The following is a 21,974-nucleotide window of genomic DNA, read 5'->3' as shown; positions in this document are numbered from 1 at the left end:
GTTTCTTTTGTTTTTTAAAATCTGTTTGTTTACTTGAAAGACAGTTACAAAGACAGGAGGAGAGACAGAGAGCGAGGTCTCCTATGCATTGATTTATTCCTCAGAATGGCTACTGCTACCAAAGCTGGGCAAGGCTGGAGCCAGGAGCTCCATCCAGGTTTCCTGTGTAGGTACAGGGCCCAACCACTTGATATCTTCTGCTGCTTTCCCAAGCACTTCAGCAGGAAGCTGGATTGGAACTGGAGCAGTTGGGACTTGAACTGGCATCCATATGTCATTGCAGGAGGGAGCTTTACCTACTACACCATAATGCTGGTGCTGGATTTTTTTTTTTTTAATATTTCTTTATTTTAAGGAGAGGATGAAACAGAGCCCAGTAGCTGCTGTGGCCCTGACTGAGCCTGGCCAAAGCCAGGAGCCAGGAGCCCAATCTCTTGGGTCTTGTTTTACTGCTTTGCTCAGGCCATTATCCTAATATCTGGATGTGAACATGGATCAGAAGAGGAGCAGTCAGGTCACAAGTTGACACCCATATGGGGTGCTAGCACTACAGGAGGCATTACCACTGTTGGCCCCAACTTTTAAACATTTTGTGATGCTGATCTCAGCTATGATTTGTAGCCGCCTATGCAAGTGATAGTATATATGAAGGAGCTATGGCTAAATTAATTAGGCAACAAATAAGCTTTTTAAAGATAAATTCTTATTAAACTTTTTATGTATTTTTCACTTGAGAGACAGAAAGAGAGATCATTCTTGTTCATTCTTCAGATACCCTGCATGATCTCAGGTTAAGCCAGACTGTGTTTGGGAGCTGGAAACTCACTTCAGGTCTTCTTGGGTATCAGGCACCCAACCACTTGAGTCAGCACCGCTGCTCCCCAGCGTGTGCCTCAGTGGGAAGCTAGAGGGTGGGTGTTTGTCCGAGTGGTTAAGATGTCTGCATTCCATTGTCACTGCACACCAAAGGCTCATGTCTCAAGCTTCTTGCTGGTGGGAGCCCTGTGAGGGAGTGATGACATCCCAAGTGGTTGATTTCTGTCACATCTCGGATTCATGTTTTGTATTTTTTTCCCCTGGCTAATCATAGTCATTGTCAGCATTGGAAAACAAGCCAGAGAATGGGATCTCTGTCTTGTCTGAGAGTAATGTTGACCTTCTGATAGGAAATGCGGGCATTCTCAACTGACACTGTAGTTGCTAGGCCAAGTACTTTCTTGGCATGTCAGTAATATTCATTCCTAAGACCCAAATGATTCATCTAAAGATGGTTTTTCAGCTTTTAAAATGACAGTGGTAAAAGGTCATTTGACTGGGCACAGAGAAAAACTTTGTAATGTTTGACCATTCTGTGTTTTGTTATTTCATGACTTTTGAGTTTTTAAAAAGAAATGAGGTATATTCTCAAAATTCATAGACCACAGCATTATTTACTTGCTCTAAAGAAATATACATGGATAACTATACTTGATACATATTTCTTCACAGTACTTTTCCCCCTTTATTCTCAGTGTTTGACAGGTATATTTTTGGGCAGAATATTATCATTTACTAAATGGAGCTAGTTTGATGTTTAGTAGCTCACCTTGTAATAAATAGAAGTTAATCTTTTTGTAAGTTAAGCTCTTAACTACTAAGATACTCACTAAAAATGGAAAGAACTTACCAAAGAATTTAACATGATATAGTAAAACAGGTAATATTCAGTTAGGATTTTATAATTTCAGACAAAATGTATTGATGTATGTTTTGAAATGGAGGAGAGTACTATGATTTTTAGGTAACTTTCTAACATTTTTCACAGTCCCCAGCACAAAATTACAATATTACTTAGTTGCCAAATTTGGATTTGGAGGCCCACTTTTTTCATGATTAATCGTAGCACAAAAGTGCCATACCAGTTTGTAAAGCACAGTTTATGCATTTTCTTTTGCTGGTTATCATTAAAGAGTAAATGCAGACATGAACTCAAGGCTCTGCCCGACGTGTTGCTGAGTTCTGAGGTCTGTACTGCTACTGTTAAACAGCCCAAGAAGTAGGAAGGGGAAATGAAGGGCACAATTCTCTGTCTTTGCTTTATGTCATTTATTTAAAGTTTGTGATACCTTTTAGGAAATCATTATGAGCAAAAATATGGTATTTTTTGCAAAAAGAGATTGACATGTTGTGGCTAAATAGTCCTGAATTCTTACAGAGATTTAAAATAGATACTTTCTTCACTGTCATGTCCAGTCAAAAAGAAGTTGTGGGTTACATTTCTGCTGAAATTAAGCTAAGTTTACATCTTTTTTATATAAGAAAAGATAAAATTTGAGTTTGTAACCTTATCCTTCAAAAATCATACCATCAACACTCATAGCAAGAAGTTAGTTCCTCCTTGAGAAAAGCATGAAGACAACAACATTAAATTCCTGCCAAGCTTGGCTCTTCCAGACCACTTTCATAAACGTTGTGTAGAAAAGTAACAGGTTTTCAGGTTCGTTTGTTTGCTTTTAGTTTAAATCTTTAAATCTTTGCCTTTTTCTTGTTGTATTTGTAGTTTTCAACTTAACCAGATGTTTAAAATACCTTAAGTGTAAAACTTGATGTACCTTGAATACTGTTGATTTTTCTAATGTAAAATATATTTTATTCTATTTATGTCAGTTCCATAAAGAACCATTTATTCTTTCCAAATGTTCATTCTCTCAGTTACAAAAATGTCAAAAAATCATTTATTTGCTGAGTAAAATGTTAGTGTTTATTGATTAATTAGAGCCAGTTACATTAGAGTTCTGTGTGCATTTAAACTATAGCCTTCTCAGTTCATAGATTATTCTTGCTTAAATAATTTCCGTTTACTTAATAAAATATTTTTTGGTCGCAGTATTCTGTCCTACTGCCTTGAGCTTGTGTTTGATAGTGTGTGTGTATGTGAGTTCTCTCTCTTTTTTTTCTTTCTTCTGTGTAAATTCTGTTTCAGTGAGGCCATGTAGTGATATTGTAGAAAAGTAAACAGTGTTTAAGAAAACTAGAATTGTGAAACATCTAAATTTATTGTGGTAATGATTAACTGAATTAACAGAATGAAACCAAACCTACAAGTGTAGAGCATTAATTTCGCATTCTATTTACATTAAAGTATGATATCATACTGGTAGTGTAATGTTTACCTCTCCCTTAAGTGGAAATAGAAAGTTAAAACTTTAACAGTTAAAATGCTTCTTTAGTTGTTGGTCGGGGGGATTACAATTTAGAATACTTTCTCCCCGCAGTCTTTCCTGGCACCCTTGCTGCTGCCTGCACAGCTTTTTTTTTTTTTTTTTTTTTTTTTCCGGCTGCTTCAGTTCTACTTCTAAATTGGGATTAATATTATCATTATTGGTTTTTTTTTCTCTATACAGCTTACAGAATTGTGAAGGTCAGATGGGATGATGCATTTTAATGTGCCTGGAAAAATAGTGCAGATAATTATATAAGCATGTTACATCAGTTCCTGTTTATTGCATTAAACAGATAATCTCAGTTATCATTAATATTTCCTGAGCAGTCATGTGCCAGGTCCTCAACTAGGTAGTATATACATATTCATTTGATTCTTATACAATCCCTATAAACTAGGTACTGTCATTCTGTTCATTTTACAGATAGAAAGTGACATACAGAGAAGCTAAGCATTCTGCCCAAGATTACACAGCCGTGAGTGCCGGAGCCAGGATTTGAACCGGTCTGGCTCCAGAGTCTTAACCAAATGCGCTATCGATAACAGAGGCTTAGATCAGTAGACTGCTACTAGATGGTGGAACTTTTTTCCGACTAGATTCTGAGGACAGCCTATAAATTTTGTAATGTGGGGAGGTATTGTATTCATCACACTTGCATTCATCAATTCAAATTTTAAAATATCCAGTGTGAACTAATTTCAGATCACTGAGACATATATTCATGGTATTGTGTATATCTATAATGACAACAAATTTATCTGTTAGTCAAATGTTTCACCACCATCATCATAGGTTTCATGGCATTTAAGTTCTGGGGAGAAATTCTTTCTTTGTCTGTTTGTAGCTTTTGTGTTAGTGTGAAAAGTTTCCTCTGTAACTGGTAATAACTCAAGTTTGCATGCTACTGTGTTCTCATTAACGGTTAGCAAATTGATAGATTATCAGTTAATATCTTCAAAATAGTGTGAGTCATATAGCAAATGATAACCGTTTGACCATATATGAAATCCCTTAAGCTCTGTGTATTGCCTGATATTGAGCACAATTGCAGTAGAGAGACCAAGATGATTTTGTTTTTATTTTGAAAGGCCTACAGTACGCAGCCTTTCTCCAGGACAGCAACCCCAAACAAGGTGAACTCATTTTGCAATATGTTATTTTGCTTTAATTCTGCTGAATTTTGGGGCTTTTTTTGTTTGTTTTATTCTTTAATATTACATTTCTGTCTTACTTTAGGCTAGTTTACTTAATTCTTGCTAGAATCGTTTGTTAAAACCATACTGTCTTTACATTGCTTCTAGCTTTGAATTTTGTGCTAATAGATTTGCTTTTTAAAGAGCTTTCTGATTTTGAAGTGGCATTTTACATACATAGTTAATCAGGCTGTGCTAGAGTAGGTGATTAGTTTTGATAGAATCCAGTGTAAGTGCAAATTTAGCTTATTAGCATAGGTATTAAATATTAGTCAAAAATCACTATATAATTTTTAATTATAGAAAATTGTTGGCAACTGATCGCATAATAATATCCATTTATATCTCAGAAAATCATTTCTGGATTCAGAGTGTAGTAAGTTTTAACTTGACTTGCGTGTTTTGTATTTTCTGAACAGCTCTTGCCTTGAATAAAAAAGTGAATAACGTTGTGTTTCCTAGCCCATACTTTTATATCAGATAATGGATATAGCTATATGCCATTATATAAACATATACCCAAGTTTTTCTCTAGTTTTACAGGATTTGAATTCAAATTTTTTTTACAGTTGCTTTGAAAAACTGGATTTAGAGTATACACCATCAAAGGCAAATCCATTTTCATCTTCATTTCATGGGTGGATGGGGAAAGGGTAGGGGTTAATGTGGAAGAGGCTCGAGAGATGTTCTTGCTTCTCTGAATTAACTTACTATCATCACACATGTCCACTATCATGTGAAGAAGAATAAAAATGTCAAATGATTCAGATGGCACTTTTCTATTGTTTATGAGTCTAATATAAGCCACTAAAATACTGTAAGATGCTTCTAGATAACTTTAAGGTATTCTTTCATACTTCTTTTTAAAAAATGGGAAGAGTTATGTTCGTTAAATATGGAAGAGGTAGTTTACACCCATCAAAATGTAGTTTGTGTTGGAACATTTCTGATTGAAAAAAATTTGAAACAGCTAAAATGTAACGTGATCTGTCTTGAGTAGACGCACCATACACGTGTATTATATCTATATGGTGCCACTGTGCCAGAATTCTTAGAGATTTTTTTTCTCTGCACAATCAGAATTTTGCGTAAAGGCATTATTTTATGATGACAGACCAACTGCAATTACTCCACCAAAATGAGATGGCAGACTATTTAGATCTACAATCATTAACTAAAAATAGCCATATTTTTCCTCTATAACTTTGGTCAGTGAAGACCTCCAATTTCTTAAATAAAAAGCAAGTCAGAAAGCTTATATTTTTGCAGGATTGACTACTATACTTGGCCATGACTGTGGATGTGTGTGGGAAGAAATGAATTTTTTTCTATTACTAGTGAAACCTTTCCATATCCATGGAGTTAATAGTGGCACTCAAATATGGTTAAGCAATATACTTAAACCTTGTTTCTAAAGAAGTGATTAATTACTCAGGTGAATGTTATTTAAAACTCCATTCATTGGGAAAATATTTTCCTTAGAGAAAAATTTTTAAAAACGTCTCTACTCTTGAAACAGAGTAATAAGAAAAGTGATGAAACTCAGAACCTCCCATAGGAAGGCAAGTTCTAGAATGCAGGGTCTCACAGATCCCCCACTACCTACAGGTTTTCTCTTTGTTATTTGGTTAGCGTATCTACAAAAAATGTTGAGAATCAGTTCATCACTCATTATGTAACTGTTTTAATAAAAACTGAGTGATGTTTCTTAAGAGTTAATTCTAAACCAAGAGAACTTCTAACAGTCTTCTTGTTTGTGTGTTTTTGTATGGACTGTACAAAAAATGTGTTACAACTAAGAACATGTGAGGAACACCTGTGTACCTGTAGTCATGTTCTTTTTATTTCTAGAAATAGCTACAATTAGGAAATAAGCCTGCTTCCCTTCCCCCAACCTCCCATGGTTATCTCCTTTGAACAAAATCATTGAACCTTTAGTTTCACATTTTCAATTTTTTTCCAAATTAGAAAGTCTAAATATTTGATGTATCAGATGATGGACATTTCTGATTAATAGTTGTCTTCAGTGAAGCATCCAGTAGCATGGTAGAGAAGATAAATAACGAGCATTACTACGAATGCTCCCATAGTGTGCCATGTGCCGGAAGTATTAAAAAAGGAAAAAAGAAAAGGTTTAGGAAATATTTGTTTGCATCAAATGTTAAGCATAGCTTGGTTTGGGATACTAAATTTACTGAAAAAAGTATTTCTTAGATTATACTCTTAAAAGTGAAAGATAATATTAGTACTGGGGTTGGCCTTGGACTTAACTTCATTTTGGACTGGTTTGCTATCAGATCACCTTAAGATTTTCTGAATTAAAACTGTTTAGGAAAGAATTTCAGATATAAAAGCAGTACCTTTCTAGTTGTTTTCCCTCTTGTTTTTAACACAGGAAATGTATAAAATTGTTTATAATGCCTAACTTCTGATGGAGTCTAGTTTCAATTTTGTTCTTAGTCATTGCAGATATTGACAAAATGTCATACGAAATTATTTTGTATTTTTTGTAGGACTGGGAAACAGAAAATCATGACTGGTATTGTTTTGAATGCCATTTGCCTGGAGAGGTGTTGATATGTGACCTGTGTTTTCGTGTGTATCATTCCAAGTGTTTGTCTGATGAGTTCAGGCTTAGAGACAGCAGTAGTCACTGGCAGTGCCCAGTTTGCAGGGTGAGTACCTACGAGCTTTCATGTGCTGGTCAGAGGGGTCGGACTTCACAAATAGCCTCACAAAGATACCCCAGGTGTTCTTACCAGGTGAATGGATAAAGTCCTGGAGGGTGGGGGTTATCTGCTGAAATGGTGAATGAACACAGAGCACTCCTAAATGGCTATCACAGAACACATTCTGCATGTCAGTGTGCATTTTAGAAGTTTCAATTGCGTAAACATAAATTCTGTAGCCATTCTTAACACCTGCTTGTGGAATGTATTACTACCTTAACAGATAGCCTCTGGAAATCTAAGCTATATATCATATGTACCATACCAAGATTTGTTCAATAAGTACCTTATAATAAACTGTGCAGTTTATACCATTCAAAAGTCATGGTAGTAAGAGGCACATTGCTGGAGACATTTTTGTATCTATTTACAACTTTATATCCATGGAATGTAGCCTTTATTTTTGTCCTATCTTCAGTTAGTTTTATTATTTGGTTATATTTTATTTGGAGTGTGGAGGGAGGGGGCAGTTGTGTGTAAATAATTCTAATTACGTTATTTAAAGCAAAATGAATTTTTCTAGGAGATAAAACAGATGCTTTATACAGTTTTTTTAAACTCATTTCCCCCACTGAAGAATATGCTTGTTGTGATTGTCTGACGCAGAATGTGGTGTGTCTGTATATGAGTGATTTGTAATGACTAAACACTACATTGAATATGGCACTGATAACAAAAAGCAAGGAATTATTTGATTGCAGCCTCTATTTTTTTATTTGATATTATAAACTCTCCTTCTTTGGATCCAAGCTAGTTCAGTTTTTAAAAATTGTTTGCGGGCCTTGGACAATTTAAATCATCATTTCTTCTTCCAAAAGAAAAGCTTTGCATTCATATTTTCCCCCTCTGTGGTATCAAAACCTTTCTGCTTGTGTGATGAGCAAAACACAGTGTACATTGTAGTCTTAGCAACTAAGGCTTTATATCACCCGAGTCCGTTTAATCTCTTCGGCATTACTGTAGCTAGTTAATAGGCGGCAGACAGTTGGGATAGCATTAAAAAATGTTTAATGGTTCTATCAGTAAACTGCATATAAGTCGGATAAGCAGTGCTAAAATTCCCGTGTCTGAGGACATTAATAGGTAGTCTGGAGTGGTCAGCCCCTAAGTGCGGCTTAGTGTTGGTGATTGCAAGCTGACACGCTGCCTTAGGATTCATATCTTATTCTCTTGAGGATCTGGATTGTGTATTTCTGCAGCAAACACTTATCTCTTTTCTGTTAAAATTTACATTAAGAGAAATTAAAAGTTAATGAGATCTTAAGCACAAGAGTACTATACTATTTGTGGAAATGTGAAAGAAAGAGAAAAACAGCATTATTTGGGGTTTGTAGCCACGGATCATTGAAGATGAGTTAATTGTAGGCATTTTATATTTTTTATATCAAGAGTGGAAATTGAACAATTAGCCTTTAGCAAAAATGTGCAATAGTTTTTTATAAGAATATGCTATCAAGTTGTCTGATTCTGTTTTTTCTAATTGTTCTTTTTACTGATTCAGTGAATTTTTAAAATATTTTTCAATCTGCCTGACTGGCCAGGAACATGTTCACACTATTCTGTTCTCCATTTTATTTGACTTTCTTTATACTTTGTTCATCTAGATTTTTAAATATACACTTCTGCTAATTTCAGTAATGCTGTAAGTCATTGTTAAATCCCAAATGGTGCATTTGCCTTGTAGTTTGTGTACTGCTTTGGAGTAAGACCCACAAAATCTGTTTAAGTACAGGAGATTTTATCTTGTGGTTAAAAACTTAAAGTAGCAAAGTGTTAGCTGTTTTTAATGCTCAGAGAATCAGAGTGAGTGACCAGGTGCAAGATTCTTGAACTCTAGGAAAGTTTAGATTCTGAATCTGTAGGTCCATGCTAAAATACTTTGATTGTAAGTCAGAATAATCTTCCACTCTCTTAACAACTAATGTTCGCAGATTAGCTTACGTATACCAATAAAGGTAAAATGCCAAACCCGAGTTTTACTAGCAGTGAAAGTAGTAAATGAAGGTCCGTCAGCACTACCTGTGTGAAGGATTCACTTCTGCCCTTTTCTGATTTGCTGGAGTTCCCAGAGGACTCCATTCTTACATGATTTTTGTCCAAGCGTTGTTCAAACAGTTCCTGAGAATGAATTATCTTCTCAGCTAGTTACCAGATTCAGTTCCGCTCACAAGCCTTCAATTAATGTGTCTGATTATTTGTCAAGTTATACTGTATCATAAAATAATAAAAATATAAAAAACTATTTTACTAGAGTACTAACAGGCGTTTTGCTAATTGAATAAATAAATGTTTGCCAGTTTTTATAACCTCAAGAATCTTGTATTATTACAACTCATTTACTGATATACAGACTAATAAAAAATGGGAATTTTTGCTTCCTAATAAAAGGAGTCTTTGAACACAGGATATCTCTTTGGAATGTCTGCTTTTTTTAAAATATAAACTTTTACTTTAAGGACACAGTAGATTGTTAATGAAAATAGTCAGCAAGTATCTCATTAGAGTTTTCTTTTAAAAAATATTAACTATTGTTCAGTTTCATACTGTTATTATTACTGAGAGGTGCCTTAAAATTGTTTTTAAAATTTCTCCTAAGACAATGAAATAATTTAGAAAAATGTAAGAAAAACCAACTTCCCAGAAATCCTACTCATTGTCAGTAAATATAAACGTCTCCCTTTGAATGTGTGTGTGTGTGTGTGTGCATGTTTATGTCTACGTCTGTAAAAACTTCACATGCATTATTGGTTATAGCTAGTTTACTTTGGCTTAACAAATGTCCCAGGCATCTTATTTTGTATGTGTTGTAACTTAGTGGCCTGTGCCATGATAGAATCAAATGGCCATTGATGCACACTTACATCGTGTCTGCCCAGAATCTGGCAAACTGACATTTCTATTCATGTATCGGAAATCACCCTCCACCGGTAGCATGTGAGGAAGACTCTTACTGTTAGGTCTGCCTGATGTTTAACTTTGCATTTCGTTTCTTTTATTTGATGTTTATTTTCCTGAAATAGGCATGAATTTTCTGAGGGAAAAATACCCTTTTGAAAAAATGCTTATAAGATTTTATTTGTACAAAGGAATGATTTTTAAGAGAGTCCATTTTTTTTTAGCAAAAAACCTAATTTATATATACATCTGTGTAATTGTTTGATCATCTTTTGTGAAATAAGTTCACTTGAAGTTGAATGCTTCAATTTAAAGTATAGTAATAACAATTTTGATTTTTTTTATAAAAGCCATGAAGTGGCTTTTAGAAGATTACACCCCATTTTGCCAGGCCTGTGAAAGTATTTTTCATTGCTAAATTGCTAGGATGAAAACAGAAGTTTCATTTTACTTTTGCTTCAAATATCCAATTTCCAGATAATAGTCATTGTGTTTGATATGCTGGCTAGAGGTAAGCCTCTGTATGCCTATATATGCCTTGTGCATGCACACATACACGGAGTTGTATGAGCTCCCATGTGCGCTGCACACTGACTGCTCTAAAACCTGACAGTAACAATGTGTTTGAATGATAGCGTAAAAAATTTTAGTACAAAATTGCAGCCAAGTAGTGTTTCATAAAGACATCCCGGGACCTCATGCTGGGCTGGCATTGCATTGGTTTTTAGTGCAGCCCTATCCAAGAGTCTTCTCTGTAGTGTTGAAGTGGTTTGTGTGTGTTGTCAGTTATCAGACACTACCCCATGTGTCTGTTGAGTCCTTGGATGTAGCTTGTGCACTGAAGAACTGAATTTCAGTGTGCCGTGTATATGCAGCTCATAGTTACCATTTAAGGTCATTCACGTTCCAAATGTTCATGCTACTGCCCAATAAGCATCCTTTGCTACAAAATGTGCACTTGTCTCCCAGTTTAGCCATAGTTGTACTTTTGGAGAATTCTCAAACAATTGCTTCCTCAAGGCTTCCTCTCCCTAGTGTACACAACAGATTCTGTAGCAAACACTGGCCTGCATGGACTAGTGTTTGTGATATCTATATTACCTCGTGAACATGTTAATTTGAGGAGGCGAGCTATCTAGCAAAGCAAGTAAAGACTGACAAACAGAATAAGTGGTGTTTTCCAGATTAGCAATTCGGAGACATCGTTTGAAAGTTGATCCCTGTTTCCTGTTTCCTGCAATATCATTTAACAGGCACATGTTCTTCACATAAATGAGTGCCATTTTCATAATTTAGAAACATTGCAGACTCATGTTATTCTTCCCCTTTAAAATCAAATAAATACAGGTTTTGTGTTTTGTAAGTTTTACATGTGTCGTTATAAAGTCAAATCTATGGATGCTAAATGGTGTAATGTGTACTCTACAGTGTGCTTGACAGTGAATGAGTCTCATATAAAGGGAGTGGATGGGAAAGTTGCATGATACACTTGGTTTCCATGCATTTGAGCCTCTAAGATGAACAGTGACCTTGCAAGAGTTTTATTTTAGAGTTTTGTCATTTTACAATGTAAACGTTTTGAATTGCTAGTCTTTAAATCATACAGCTAACTTTGGTTCAATTTACATGCCACTTATGAAAACTTACTGTGACTTTTAGATGGAAAGACCAGTCTAAGTCACAAAAGAAAAGCTAACTTATTCAAAAGTAATGAATGAGAATATGTATATTCAATATGTCTTGTCTTTTTTAGATGAATTTATTTATTTGAAAGGTGGAGTTACAGAAAGGCAGAAAGAGACACAGAGAGAGATCTTCCATCTGTTAACTTTCTCCATGGCTGCAAAGGCCAGAGCTGGGTCCGTTTGAAGCTAGGAGCCAGATCTCCCAAGTGGGTCCCAAGGCATTGGGCCGTCCTCCGCTGCTTTCTTGGGCCAAAAGCAAGGAGCTGGATCAAAATGTAGAGCAGCCAGGACTTGAAGAGGTGCCATTATGGGATGCCAGCACCAAAGGCAGAGGATTAACTTGTTATACCACTGCCCCAGCCCTAAGCCAGATGATTTTTAAAAATTGGCTTCAAGTTTTAAAACTATAAATTGTCATGTATTATCTAATTCTTATAAATCCCTTATATTCTACCTAAGCAGTTTTTAAAAAGTTCATGTATGTATCATGTTGCATTTCTGTGGTAAATTTAAGAATAAGATGGGTTAGGAAAAAATGAAGACCTGGATATAGGAATGGAATATTTTGGGTAGTAATGTATTTCATGTTTGTGATCTATTTTCTGGTTCTTTGTGTAGAATCTTACTTGACCTTTATCTTTTTTAAATTCAAGAACATGAAATGTTAGTAGCTAGCATGATTCTTTTATAAGGATGGTTATAACTTCATCTAGATAGAAAGTTCATCAGTGTTTCCAACACCAAGGAATTGAAACTATGGAGTAAGTACAGTTACCTACTGTTGTCTCTATAATGCAAAATGCGCAGGGTAGAGGTTTGAGAGAATTAAGAAGTAGACAGGAAGTACATTTTTATTGGCTGCATGCCCCATAGGGATGAACTGCTGGTATGCATGCTCTTGTCACTAAAATGATTCTGTAAGTTGTTTTCTGAAAATGGAATTTCCACTGAGAAATATGTTCTTCCTCTGCGCTTTTTAAAAGACTTGCCTATTTTTTTGGAAAGGCAGATTTACAGTGAGAAGGAGAGAAAGAAAGATCTTCCATCTGCTGATTCACTCCCTGAGTGGCCACAATGGCCAGAGCGGAGCTGATCTGAATCCAAGAGCCAGGAGCTTCTTCCCAATCTCTCACATGGGTGCAGGGCCCAAGACTTGAGACCATCCTCCGCTGCTTTCCCAGGCCACATGCTGGGTGCTGGATGTGAGGTGGAGCAGCCAGGACAAAAACCAGTGCCCATATGGGGTGCCCAAACCAGGTGTGTGCAAGGTGAGGTTTTTGGCCACTGAGTCATGGCGCTGGGCCCTGCCTTTTCAATCTTGTTCTTTTCTTAAAGAATTACATTGTGTAAGAGAGGGAAAGAGCCTTAGAAACAAATCTTGTGCTCCATAACATTTTTGCTGACTTCCTCTATTCTATTTCTAATTCAAATAGCAAGCCACAGAGGGGCCTGAAGTTACCTCCAAAAGTGCATTAATGCTGAACAAACCTTATGTCTTTAGCTTATAGTATTTTGGCAGTTCCTTTGTGAATCTGTTACTGAATTTTTAAATATTACATGTTTTTATGGTTGTCGTAGTTTTGTTTGGGGCTGTTAATTTACTTCGGAAAATGTTTTAAAAGCTGTTCACCAATTCTAGACTGTTTGCTGCAGAGCTGTTTGTTTCGTCTGATTTCTTGAGCTCAGTCAGTACTTAGCATCATTTGAGATAACAGTTGATTGTTATAAAGAAGCACAGATGCAGCTGTAATTGCATTCAGTGTTGCCATTGTAAATCTGGCTGTGTTTTTGAAATGCTGCATGAATAGTTCTGCTGGATTAACGTTTTTGACCAGAGGTGGCAAGCGACTAGTCCAGTCTTCCAACACACAGCAAGAACCCACCTTTAGGTAGTCTTACTTGTTATTCTGAGTCACAACAATGACTTGTAAGAAAGCACATCTGTGACAGTTTAGAGGTTTTTTTTTTTTTTAACTGAAATTCTTCTAAATTAAAGGGCTTTTTTTCCAGTTTTCACAATACGATTTTGTAGATGTAGCAGCTCACCCTTCTCCCTCCCCTTCCTCTATCCTCTTTTCCCCCTCCCTGCATTTTCCCCCGTATCATCACAATAGTGTCATAAATAATTAAAAGTCTACCTTTCTGCTAGTTACATGTATCATGGCATGGTAGGTATAGATAAAAGCAGGGAATCTAGTGTTGTAATGTAAAGGTTTTTATTTAAGTTTAAAAAGAAAAATTGCCAGCAACCGGAGTGCAGGTAACCATTGCTGGCCAACATGCAGGACTGGGAAGGCCATTTATCCTGCTGTTAATGCCAGAAATAGATGTGATGAGCTGCTCTTCTGGTCTTGTAAAGATTTAATTTCCGTGTGTCGCTGGAGTGCAAAAGAGTGAATATAAGTACATTTTTAGGACATAGTTCTGGAGAGTAATTTGAATTGCTGGGCTACTGTAAGTTCTTTGGTTTCAAGGGAGAAGTAATAGGATTAATTAAGCCATTTGTCTCTTCCATCGGACATCTATTTTTAAAGTTTTAGTTATTGGCATTTGTTAAAAATGATTCTTTATGACTCCATTGTTACAGACACATCTCAAAGATACTTCACAGTGCTTGACAGTCCATAGCAACATAATGCAGTTTTGCAGATAGAATATCCTTTTAATGTTTGTGTTCTGTGATCACAGTTCTAGAGATCTTAGACCTTCTTTTGGCCTAAAATGATACAGTAAATTTGTATTCACATCAGTATTTTCTCCAGATAAGATTCAGAAGCCGCTTATACCAGAACAGCTAGAATGCTCTTCCCCCCACCCCAAGTGAAACGTCCAAAGTCCTTCCCCAAACAGTCTTGGATCAGGCTGAAAAATCTGCATTTCCAATAAGTACCACAGGTGATTATCTGTTCCTTTTGAAATGAGCTGTTGGTGCTACTGTTCTGGACTGTTGGAAGTCAACAGCTACTGGTATGTAGTTAGCTGGCAATGAATTGATTCACACATCAAAAGTAAACTATACACACACATATTGCTTGCAGTATGCTAACACATACTTGTGAATTAATTTCTGTTATTAGAAGTAACTTCTTTTTTAAAAAATTCAAGTAAATGCAATAGTTTTTCTAGTGGGCAGTGAAGCTAGTTAGTAATGAATGCTGCCTGTCCAGTTCAACTAATATTGATCAAACATTTGTCATGAGCTGTAGGGTACCTCCTTTGATAATGTTTAGTCTAGACCAGAGCTTAGCCTGTGGTTTTGTACTGCGTTTGAGCTAATAATGGGTTTATGTTTTTAAAATGTTGAAGAAAACCAAGAGGATAATATTTTGTAACATGTGGAAATAATTTTTAAAAATTAGATTTCAGTATCCTACAGTTGTATTGGAACATATATTAATGTGATGTGTATTTACAGCTAATTTCTTACTGTAACAGCAAGGGTAAGCAGTTGAGACAGACAAAAGTTGTAAAGCTTAAAATATTCACTGCCTGGTCTGTTATAGGAAAATCTTGATATCTTGTCTAGTCTGTTGTGCATAGAGCATTCTGTATATTTGAAATCCTCAAACAAATTTTGAAGCCCTTGATGAGCCCAAGTTGAGGGAATTGGATGAAGTGAACTGCATCAATATAAACATATTAACTGATAAAAGATATCTAGATTACTGATTTTGAGCATCATTGAAACACTCGTACTGAAATGATAGAGACATTATTCTCTGCCAAAATATGTTTCTGTAGCTGAAAAATTGGATCTCTAGAAAAAACTGAAGATTCAGGCCAGCATCTAGTCCTGAATATTCTTTCAAATAGTCTTCCTAAATGTTTGCTAACCTTATTGTTATAAACAAAATGATATTTATGTTAGAAGCTACTCCTATAATTTCTGTTAGTTGCAGCACCTTTTTCTCAAACCATTTTATTTATTTTTTTTAAAGATTTATTTATTTTATTACAAAGTCAGATATACAGAGAGGAGGAGAGACAGAGAGGAAGATCCTCCGTCCGATGATTCACTCCCCAGGTGAGCCGCAACGGGCCGGTGCGCGCCGATCCGAAGCAGGGAACCAGGAACCTCTTCCAGGTCTCCCACGTAGGTGCAGTGTCCCAATGCATTGGGCCGTCCTCGACTGCTTTCCCAGGCCACAAGCAGGGAGCTGGATGGGAAGTGGAGCTGCTGGGATTAGAACCGGCGCCGATATGGGATCCCGGGGCGTTCAAGGCGAGGACTTTAGCTGCTAGGCCACGCCACCGGGCCCTCAAACCATTTTAAATATCTCAGTTTGACTGACAGGCACCAGCTGATACTTGGCTTGTGAAAGCCAATCTTCCTAGTTTAAGAATTCCCCAGAAATCTTAGTGACAGAAGGTAAATCTTTGATTTCTTTTCTGAAATGCTAAGTTGAAATTAGAACTATGAAAACATAAGAAAACAAACCAAAAGTTTATCGACTTGAAAACATCTCACAGCAAATGCCTGTTCTTACAAACTGTTGGGAAAGATTTGGCTTCTGTTAAGTGTCCTCTTGTCTTTGCCACAATTAACCAGGAAAACTCCTGAGCCTGGAGAAGTGGAATCTATCAGCCACTGTATCCCTGCCTTGAGTAGTGTGAGATCCCAGGGCCATTACCATGCCATTACCAAGCAGTATGTGAACATGCATGTCAGTTCAGAACTGCCTCATAAGGTCTGGAGTAGTCTCTGAAAAGATACCTTTTTGACTTTATAAGTAAAGGCACATGGGAGCTTTCAGCAAAACTATTCTTTGTGAAGCTTTTGGTCCATCCTTTCATATAGCCAAAATCATTGTTGTTTCTCACTTTAGTGGCTGCATAGAGCTCACAAACACTTACAGTACAACCACTACAGCAAGTTTGGCTTATGTAGTATTCCTTTATGCATGAGTAAGTAGACCGAGACCATGCTGGATCTGCTGAGGATTTTTTTATAAATGCATATTACCTGCAAGATAACTTGAAAAGAGAACTTTTTTTTTATAAAAGATTTATTTAATTATTACAAAGTCAGATATACAGAGAGGAGGAGAGACAGAGAGGAAGATCTTCCGTCCAATGATTCACTCCCCAAGTGAGCCGCAACGGGCCGGTGTGCGCCGATCCGAAGCCTGGAACCAGGAACCTCTTCCAGGTCTGCCACGTAGGTGCAGTGTCCCAATGCATTGGGCCGTCCTCGACTGCTTTTCCAGGCCACAAGCAGGGAGCTGGATGGGAAGTGGAGCTGCTGGGATTAGAACCGGCGCCGATATGGGATCCCGGGGCGTTCAAGGCGAGGACTTTAGCTGCTAGGCCACGCCGCCGGGCCCGAAAAGAGAACTTTTAAAGATATAACTTTATTCTTTGAATGTGGCAGCAAAGTTTAATATTTGAACTGTTCTAGCAATTTGTGTCTTCACTTATTTAGTTAAACAGCATATTTTATCAACTTGATCCAGTGGTTCTCAGGACTGCATGATAGATGGATGGATGGATGGATAGATAGATAGATAGATAGATAGATAGATAGATAGATTCATCCATGTGTGATATATACTATACATAGTCATACGCACATACACACACCATGAATACATCAGCTCCAACCCTAAGCCAGTGGTATCTGAATCTCTGGAATTGGCATTTAGAGCTTGGTGGGGTTTTTACTTTAAGGTAGAATATAGTTTTTGAGGTGTGTCCAAGTATTCAGTGTACCATCTGAGAAATAGACAAAGTCATATGCCAGTGTAATCCAAATCCCATTGAGCCATAGGAGGTTCAACACTATTGGCCCTGGAATAAAACCAACTATCGGGCTCTTCTCCCCAGACCACAACTGTTCAGTTCATTCTCCATCATAGATAACTTTTGCCTGTTCTAAGACTTTATATTAATAAACTCTAGTGCTTTTTGAAGGCTCCCCAAGTGGTTGTAATATGATAAACAATCATGCATGAGCTATCAGCCTGAAGAGCACTTTGTTAAGTAAGGGCAGGATTTTCCTGGAGTACTATAGGAAGGTAATATATTAAAGCATTCTGGATAGTTTCCATCAAACAGAACGGAGACAGATAAGAACAATTCTTACCCAGCCTGCTCTATTTCCTTTCAGACTTTGCTGAGAATTCATATTTCCAAGTTTAAATCTCTACTTTTACTTGCACTTTGAAAAGAGATAACTCTAGCCACTTACCTCTAAGCAAATTTGAACAGCATGTAAAATCAGGTTTCCATCCTTTGTTAAACTCTCTAGTTATGTGAAATGAGTACCCTTAATGTGATCTGTGTCCAGTCACCCCAGAAGCAAACATGGCTAACACTAAATTAGCTGTTCATTTTAAGAAGTTTGGAGGTAAAACCAGTTTATGAGAGTGCTTAATAGCCACAGTTTTATAGATTCTATATTCAAAAATGGTAGGAACTAATTGCATGAGCAAGTTAATATGTGAACTACCTAAACTTAAGCATGATAAAGTAGAAGTTTCCACAATCGCTTCAAAGTGTTTGAATATTTGTTGTTGTTTCAAAGAAGAAGCAATGTGGTTAACATATTTTAACCATAGTAATGCTAAGTCTGATTCTAGCAATGCATTATTTTGCCCATAGAGAAGCACTGGGTGGTTTTATTTTCTAAGGCTGTAAAACAGGAGAACTCAGATTCAAGCTAACAGAGTGAGGTATTTCATAGGTTTATGTTTAGAGCACATGGAGGACAATATACCTAGTTTCACAGCAGCGTTGGAAGAAGAGCAGGGGGTTGTCCTGGACATGGTGAGGCCAGCCAGTAGTTCTCAGACACGTTCTTACTTGTAGCTAGTCTGACAGTCTGGTGGTTAGCCTTCTAATTGTTCAGCTTAATTGTGAATTATTCAAAGGAAGATTTAGAGAGCAGGGTTTTTCCACACTGTTCAGTTGCCAGAAGGACTTGGGAAAATATTTAGTGAACTTGCAGTCCTGTGTAAGGTGTGTACTTCCTCTAAATAATGTGTTACCTCTTGAAAGAAAGCTTGCTATTATATCTGAATTTGCACAAATTCATAATTTAGTGAGACTTACAGTGAAATCAGTACACATGGATGTTTTAGAGGTAGGATGGCAGTAGGTCACATGGCTGGAAGGGTTTGTTTTTATTCTCCCATGTTTTGAAAAGGAAGGTAGACTTTCCAAGTGCTGAGAGGAAAGCAGCCATCTCCGACCTTCTTAGCCCTGTTTGCTGTGTCTGACTTCTTGTCAGATTCTTATGTATACAGAACAATGCACTGAAGGCTTTCCGCCTGCTAGGGAGAACATTTGTCCCTAAGCTTTAATAGCAGATGGTGTTTCAAGCCCACCAAGGCCCTCTGATACTGAGCATCGGTCTGTTGTAAGCTAGCACACATGAATGACCAGCTAATAATTATTAAATGTATGACAGTCACTGGGGTATCTGGCTAAATATGAGAGCAATTTAGTGCTTTCAAAATAACAAAAATGATTAAGGACATGAGATAACACATGTGGCAGTTAGCTCAACTTAAGGAACCTATAATGTATACCTATTTGAAATCATGTTGTGCATTGTAAGTTTGTAAAATTTTGTTTTGCAAGTAAAATTTTTTATTTAAAAAAGAATTGCTAATCCAGGCCATTGTAAAAACACTAGAGTTCAGTGTTTGTTTTAAAGCTGTTTTGTGCTTGTGACTAAATACTGTGTATCTATGCTATTTCATTTTTCTCTTAATGTGCCTATGCTGTTACTCATTTGAAATTTAGTTCATTTCTTCCTGTTTGCTTAAAGAAGAGAGAGCTTATCCCTCCCAAAGAGTATGAACCTTGGATTCAGGAAATTTTATTGTTTCCAACCTCATCTCTGTTTATAACTCATTCTTGGATTGGTAGCATAACAGTCTAAATAATTAAAAGGTTAATGAACAAATAGCACAGAAACTCTAGAAATTTCAACCCAGACACTTAGGAGTGAAGCACAATTGCATTTGATGGAAAATCACCCATGTCTGATGCATAGCTAGGTTTGGGAAAAAACTGGTTTGAAATAAGCATAAATTTAGAAGCTGTATGCATAGGTGGTAAGGCTGAATACGGGGCGGAACAGACATGTGTGTGCTTTGCCTGAGAGTTGAGGTCAGAAGTGGAAATGGAAGGAAGAACGTGCCTTAAACATGAAGTAGATAAGATTAACTGTACATAACAAAATGTTTGTCCTTTTATTCAGATATTTTAATGTTCTATGGACCTATTTATTCTATTTGATTAAGCTCTGGTTAAAAATTCTAAAAGCCCACCTTCTACTGTTTTTAACAAAATTAAATAACTTCTTGTGTATAATGTTTTTTGAAGAGAATTCTATCACCGGACAGAGAATTAGAATTTAGTCACATGAAAATGTTAAAATATCCATTGAAACAGTGGCCAAACCCACTCAGCTCCTCCAGGGAGAATCTAATTGCATTCAAATGTCCAGAAATTTGGCCTTTGCATTCTTTTTTTTCCCATTGGGAAGTCACATGTACAGAGAGAAGGAGAGGCATAGAAGAACATCTTTTGTTCATTGATTCACTCCCCAAGTCGCCACAATGACTGGAGCTGAGGCGGTCCAAAACCAGGAGCCAGGAGCCAGGAGTGTCTTCTAGGTCTCCCATGCAGATGCAGGGTCCCAAGGCTTTGGGCCATCCTCCACTACTTTCCCAGGCCACAATCAGGGAGCTAGATGAGAAGCTGTGGTGCTGAGATTAGAAGTGGTGCCCATATGGAATCCTGGAACATGCAAGGCAAGGACTGTAGTCACAGGGCTACTGTGCCAGGCCCAGGCTTTGCATTCTTTAGACTATTTTTAATGCCTTGGCCTTGATTAAGTAGACAGAACCCTTTGTCCTATTTCCTAGCCATCTAAAACTGACATAAAAAAACAGAATTTTGATTGTGTGTGTGTGTGTGTGTGTGTGTGTGTGTGCGTGCATGTGTGTGTGAGATTTCTCTTGAAAGGTAAATTGAAAACTGCTTCATAAGCCAGGCTAATAGAAATTGGAGTTATTATTGTGTATATCTGTAACACTTTTAAGTAGATATATTATTATGCATTGATTTTTGAAAACCTTTTTAATGAAGAATGTTACACTTGAATTCACCATTTAGTTGCTAATTGGAAATATGCCCCCAAACCACTTTATCCTTCAGTATTTTAATAAAATAACTGAATGTCCATTGTATCTATTACTTTTTTATCTGAAAACTTGTTGAAGTTCTAAAATAACAAGAAAAAATGTGATCTCTAAAATTTTATATCAACTACAGCATGGAAATTTTTCAGTTTCTCACCTTGCAGCAGTAAATACTATTTCTATCCTGAAGAGATTAAATTTCTCTTTGACAACTATGTAGAAAATGTATTTCTATTAATATTTGCATGCTTTAGTCTGAACATGCCTTTTACATGACAATAACCGTAAGAATGATCAGACTTTATATATCACCTCTTCTTTTTTTAACAGAGCATTAAGAAAAAAAATACCAACAAACAGGAGATGGGCACATACCTGAGGTTCATTGTCTCCCGCATGAAGGAGAGGGTGAGTCGTGCTCAGGTGCATTGAAAAACCACCCCAAACATACCTTCCCCTGGCTCGTTTGCTGAGTGTGAATGTGGAGATAGCAATATGAAATGTGGAAACCTGTACTGTCTTACTTGCTGTCTGAACCAAATAGTTATATAATAGCCAACTTAACATTCGTTTTTGGGTTTTGACTTCTTTTTAAGTTATGTTAGATCAGAGATGTGTAGTTTTTAATTTCATTTATCAGAATAAGCATTTGCATTGGTGAGTACTGTTTAAAGTGAAATGAAATTTTCCAAAAATGGTTCTGTCAAAATCCCAGACACTGCAACATAAAACTACAAATATGTGTGGATTGTTATGTTTGGTTTTAAAGTATTTTATGTAAGATGTGCCTTTAAAGGTAGAAAATACTTTCAGTTTTAGAAGTTCACGTTTTACCTGTCTCTCTTTAGCTACATTTAAAACTGATATTCTGACCACCTTTTAGGCCATTGATCTTAATAAAAAGGGGAAGGACAATAAACATCCAATGTATAGGAGACTGGTACATTCAGCTGTTGACGTGCCCACCATTCAGGAGGTAATGTTGGTTCCTTTTATTTCCATTTCAAATATGTGTCCTTAATGATCACGTTATGCAGTAACATAGTCAGTTAAAGAGTGATTGTGCTTGCTGTTCTTTCATGAGAGTGCATCTTCTCCAATTTATTATTAAAACGAA

At 36.6% G+C, this 21,974-nt stretch overlaps 1 protein-coding gene across 8 annotated transcripts in view; it reads left to right on the top strand.

Annotated features, from left to right (window-relative positions):
• ZMYND11 (zinc finger MYND-type containing 11) overlaps window positions 1–21,974 on the top strand; it is a 108,066-nt gene that overhangs the window by 69,415 nt on the left and 16,677 nt on the right. For 6 of the 8 annotated variants that reach the window (XM_058669548.1, XM_058669547.1, XM_058669549.1 and 3 more), the window contains 4 exons: window positions 4,292–4,336; window positions 6,910–7,071; window positions 21,188–21,265; window positions 21,741–21,833. In XM_058669548.1, coding sequence (XP_058525531.1) covers window positions 4,292–4,336; window positions 6,910–7,071; window positions 21,188–21,265; window positions 21,741–21,833 — 378 coding nt within the window. The remainder of the gene's footprint in view (window positions 1–4,291; window positions 4,337–6,909; window positions 7,072–21,187; window positions 21,266–21,740; window positions 21,834–21,974) is intronic. The other 2 variants (XM_058669550.1, XM_004588459.4) reach the window with 2 other exon arrangements.

Source organism: Ochotona princeps, chromosome 10, assembly GCF_030435755.1.
Source record: "Ochotona princeps isolate mOchPri1 chromosome 10, mOchPri1.hap1, whole genome shotgun sequence".
NCBI lineage: Eukaryota > Metazoa > Chordata > Mammalia > Lagomorpha > Ochotonidae > Ochotona > Ochotona princeps.
Note: the sequence above shows the minus strand (reverse complement) of the source record. Positions and strands in the feature narration are given on the sequence as shown.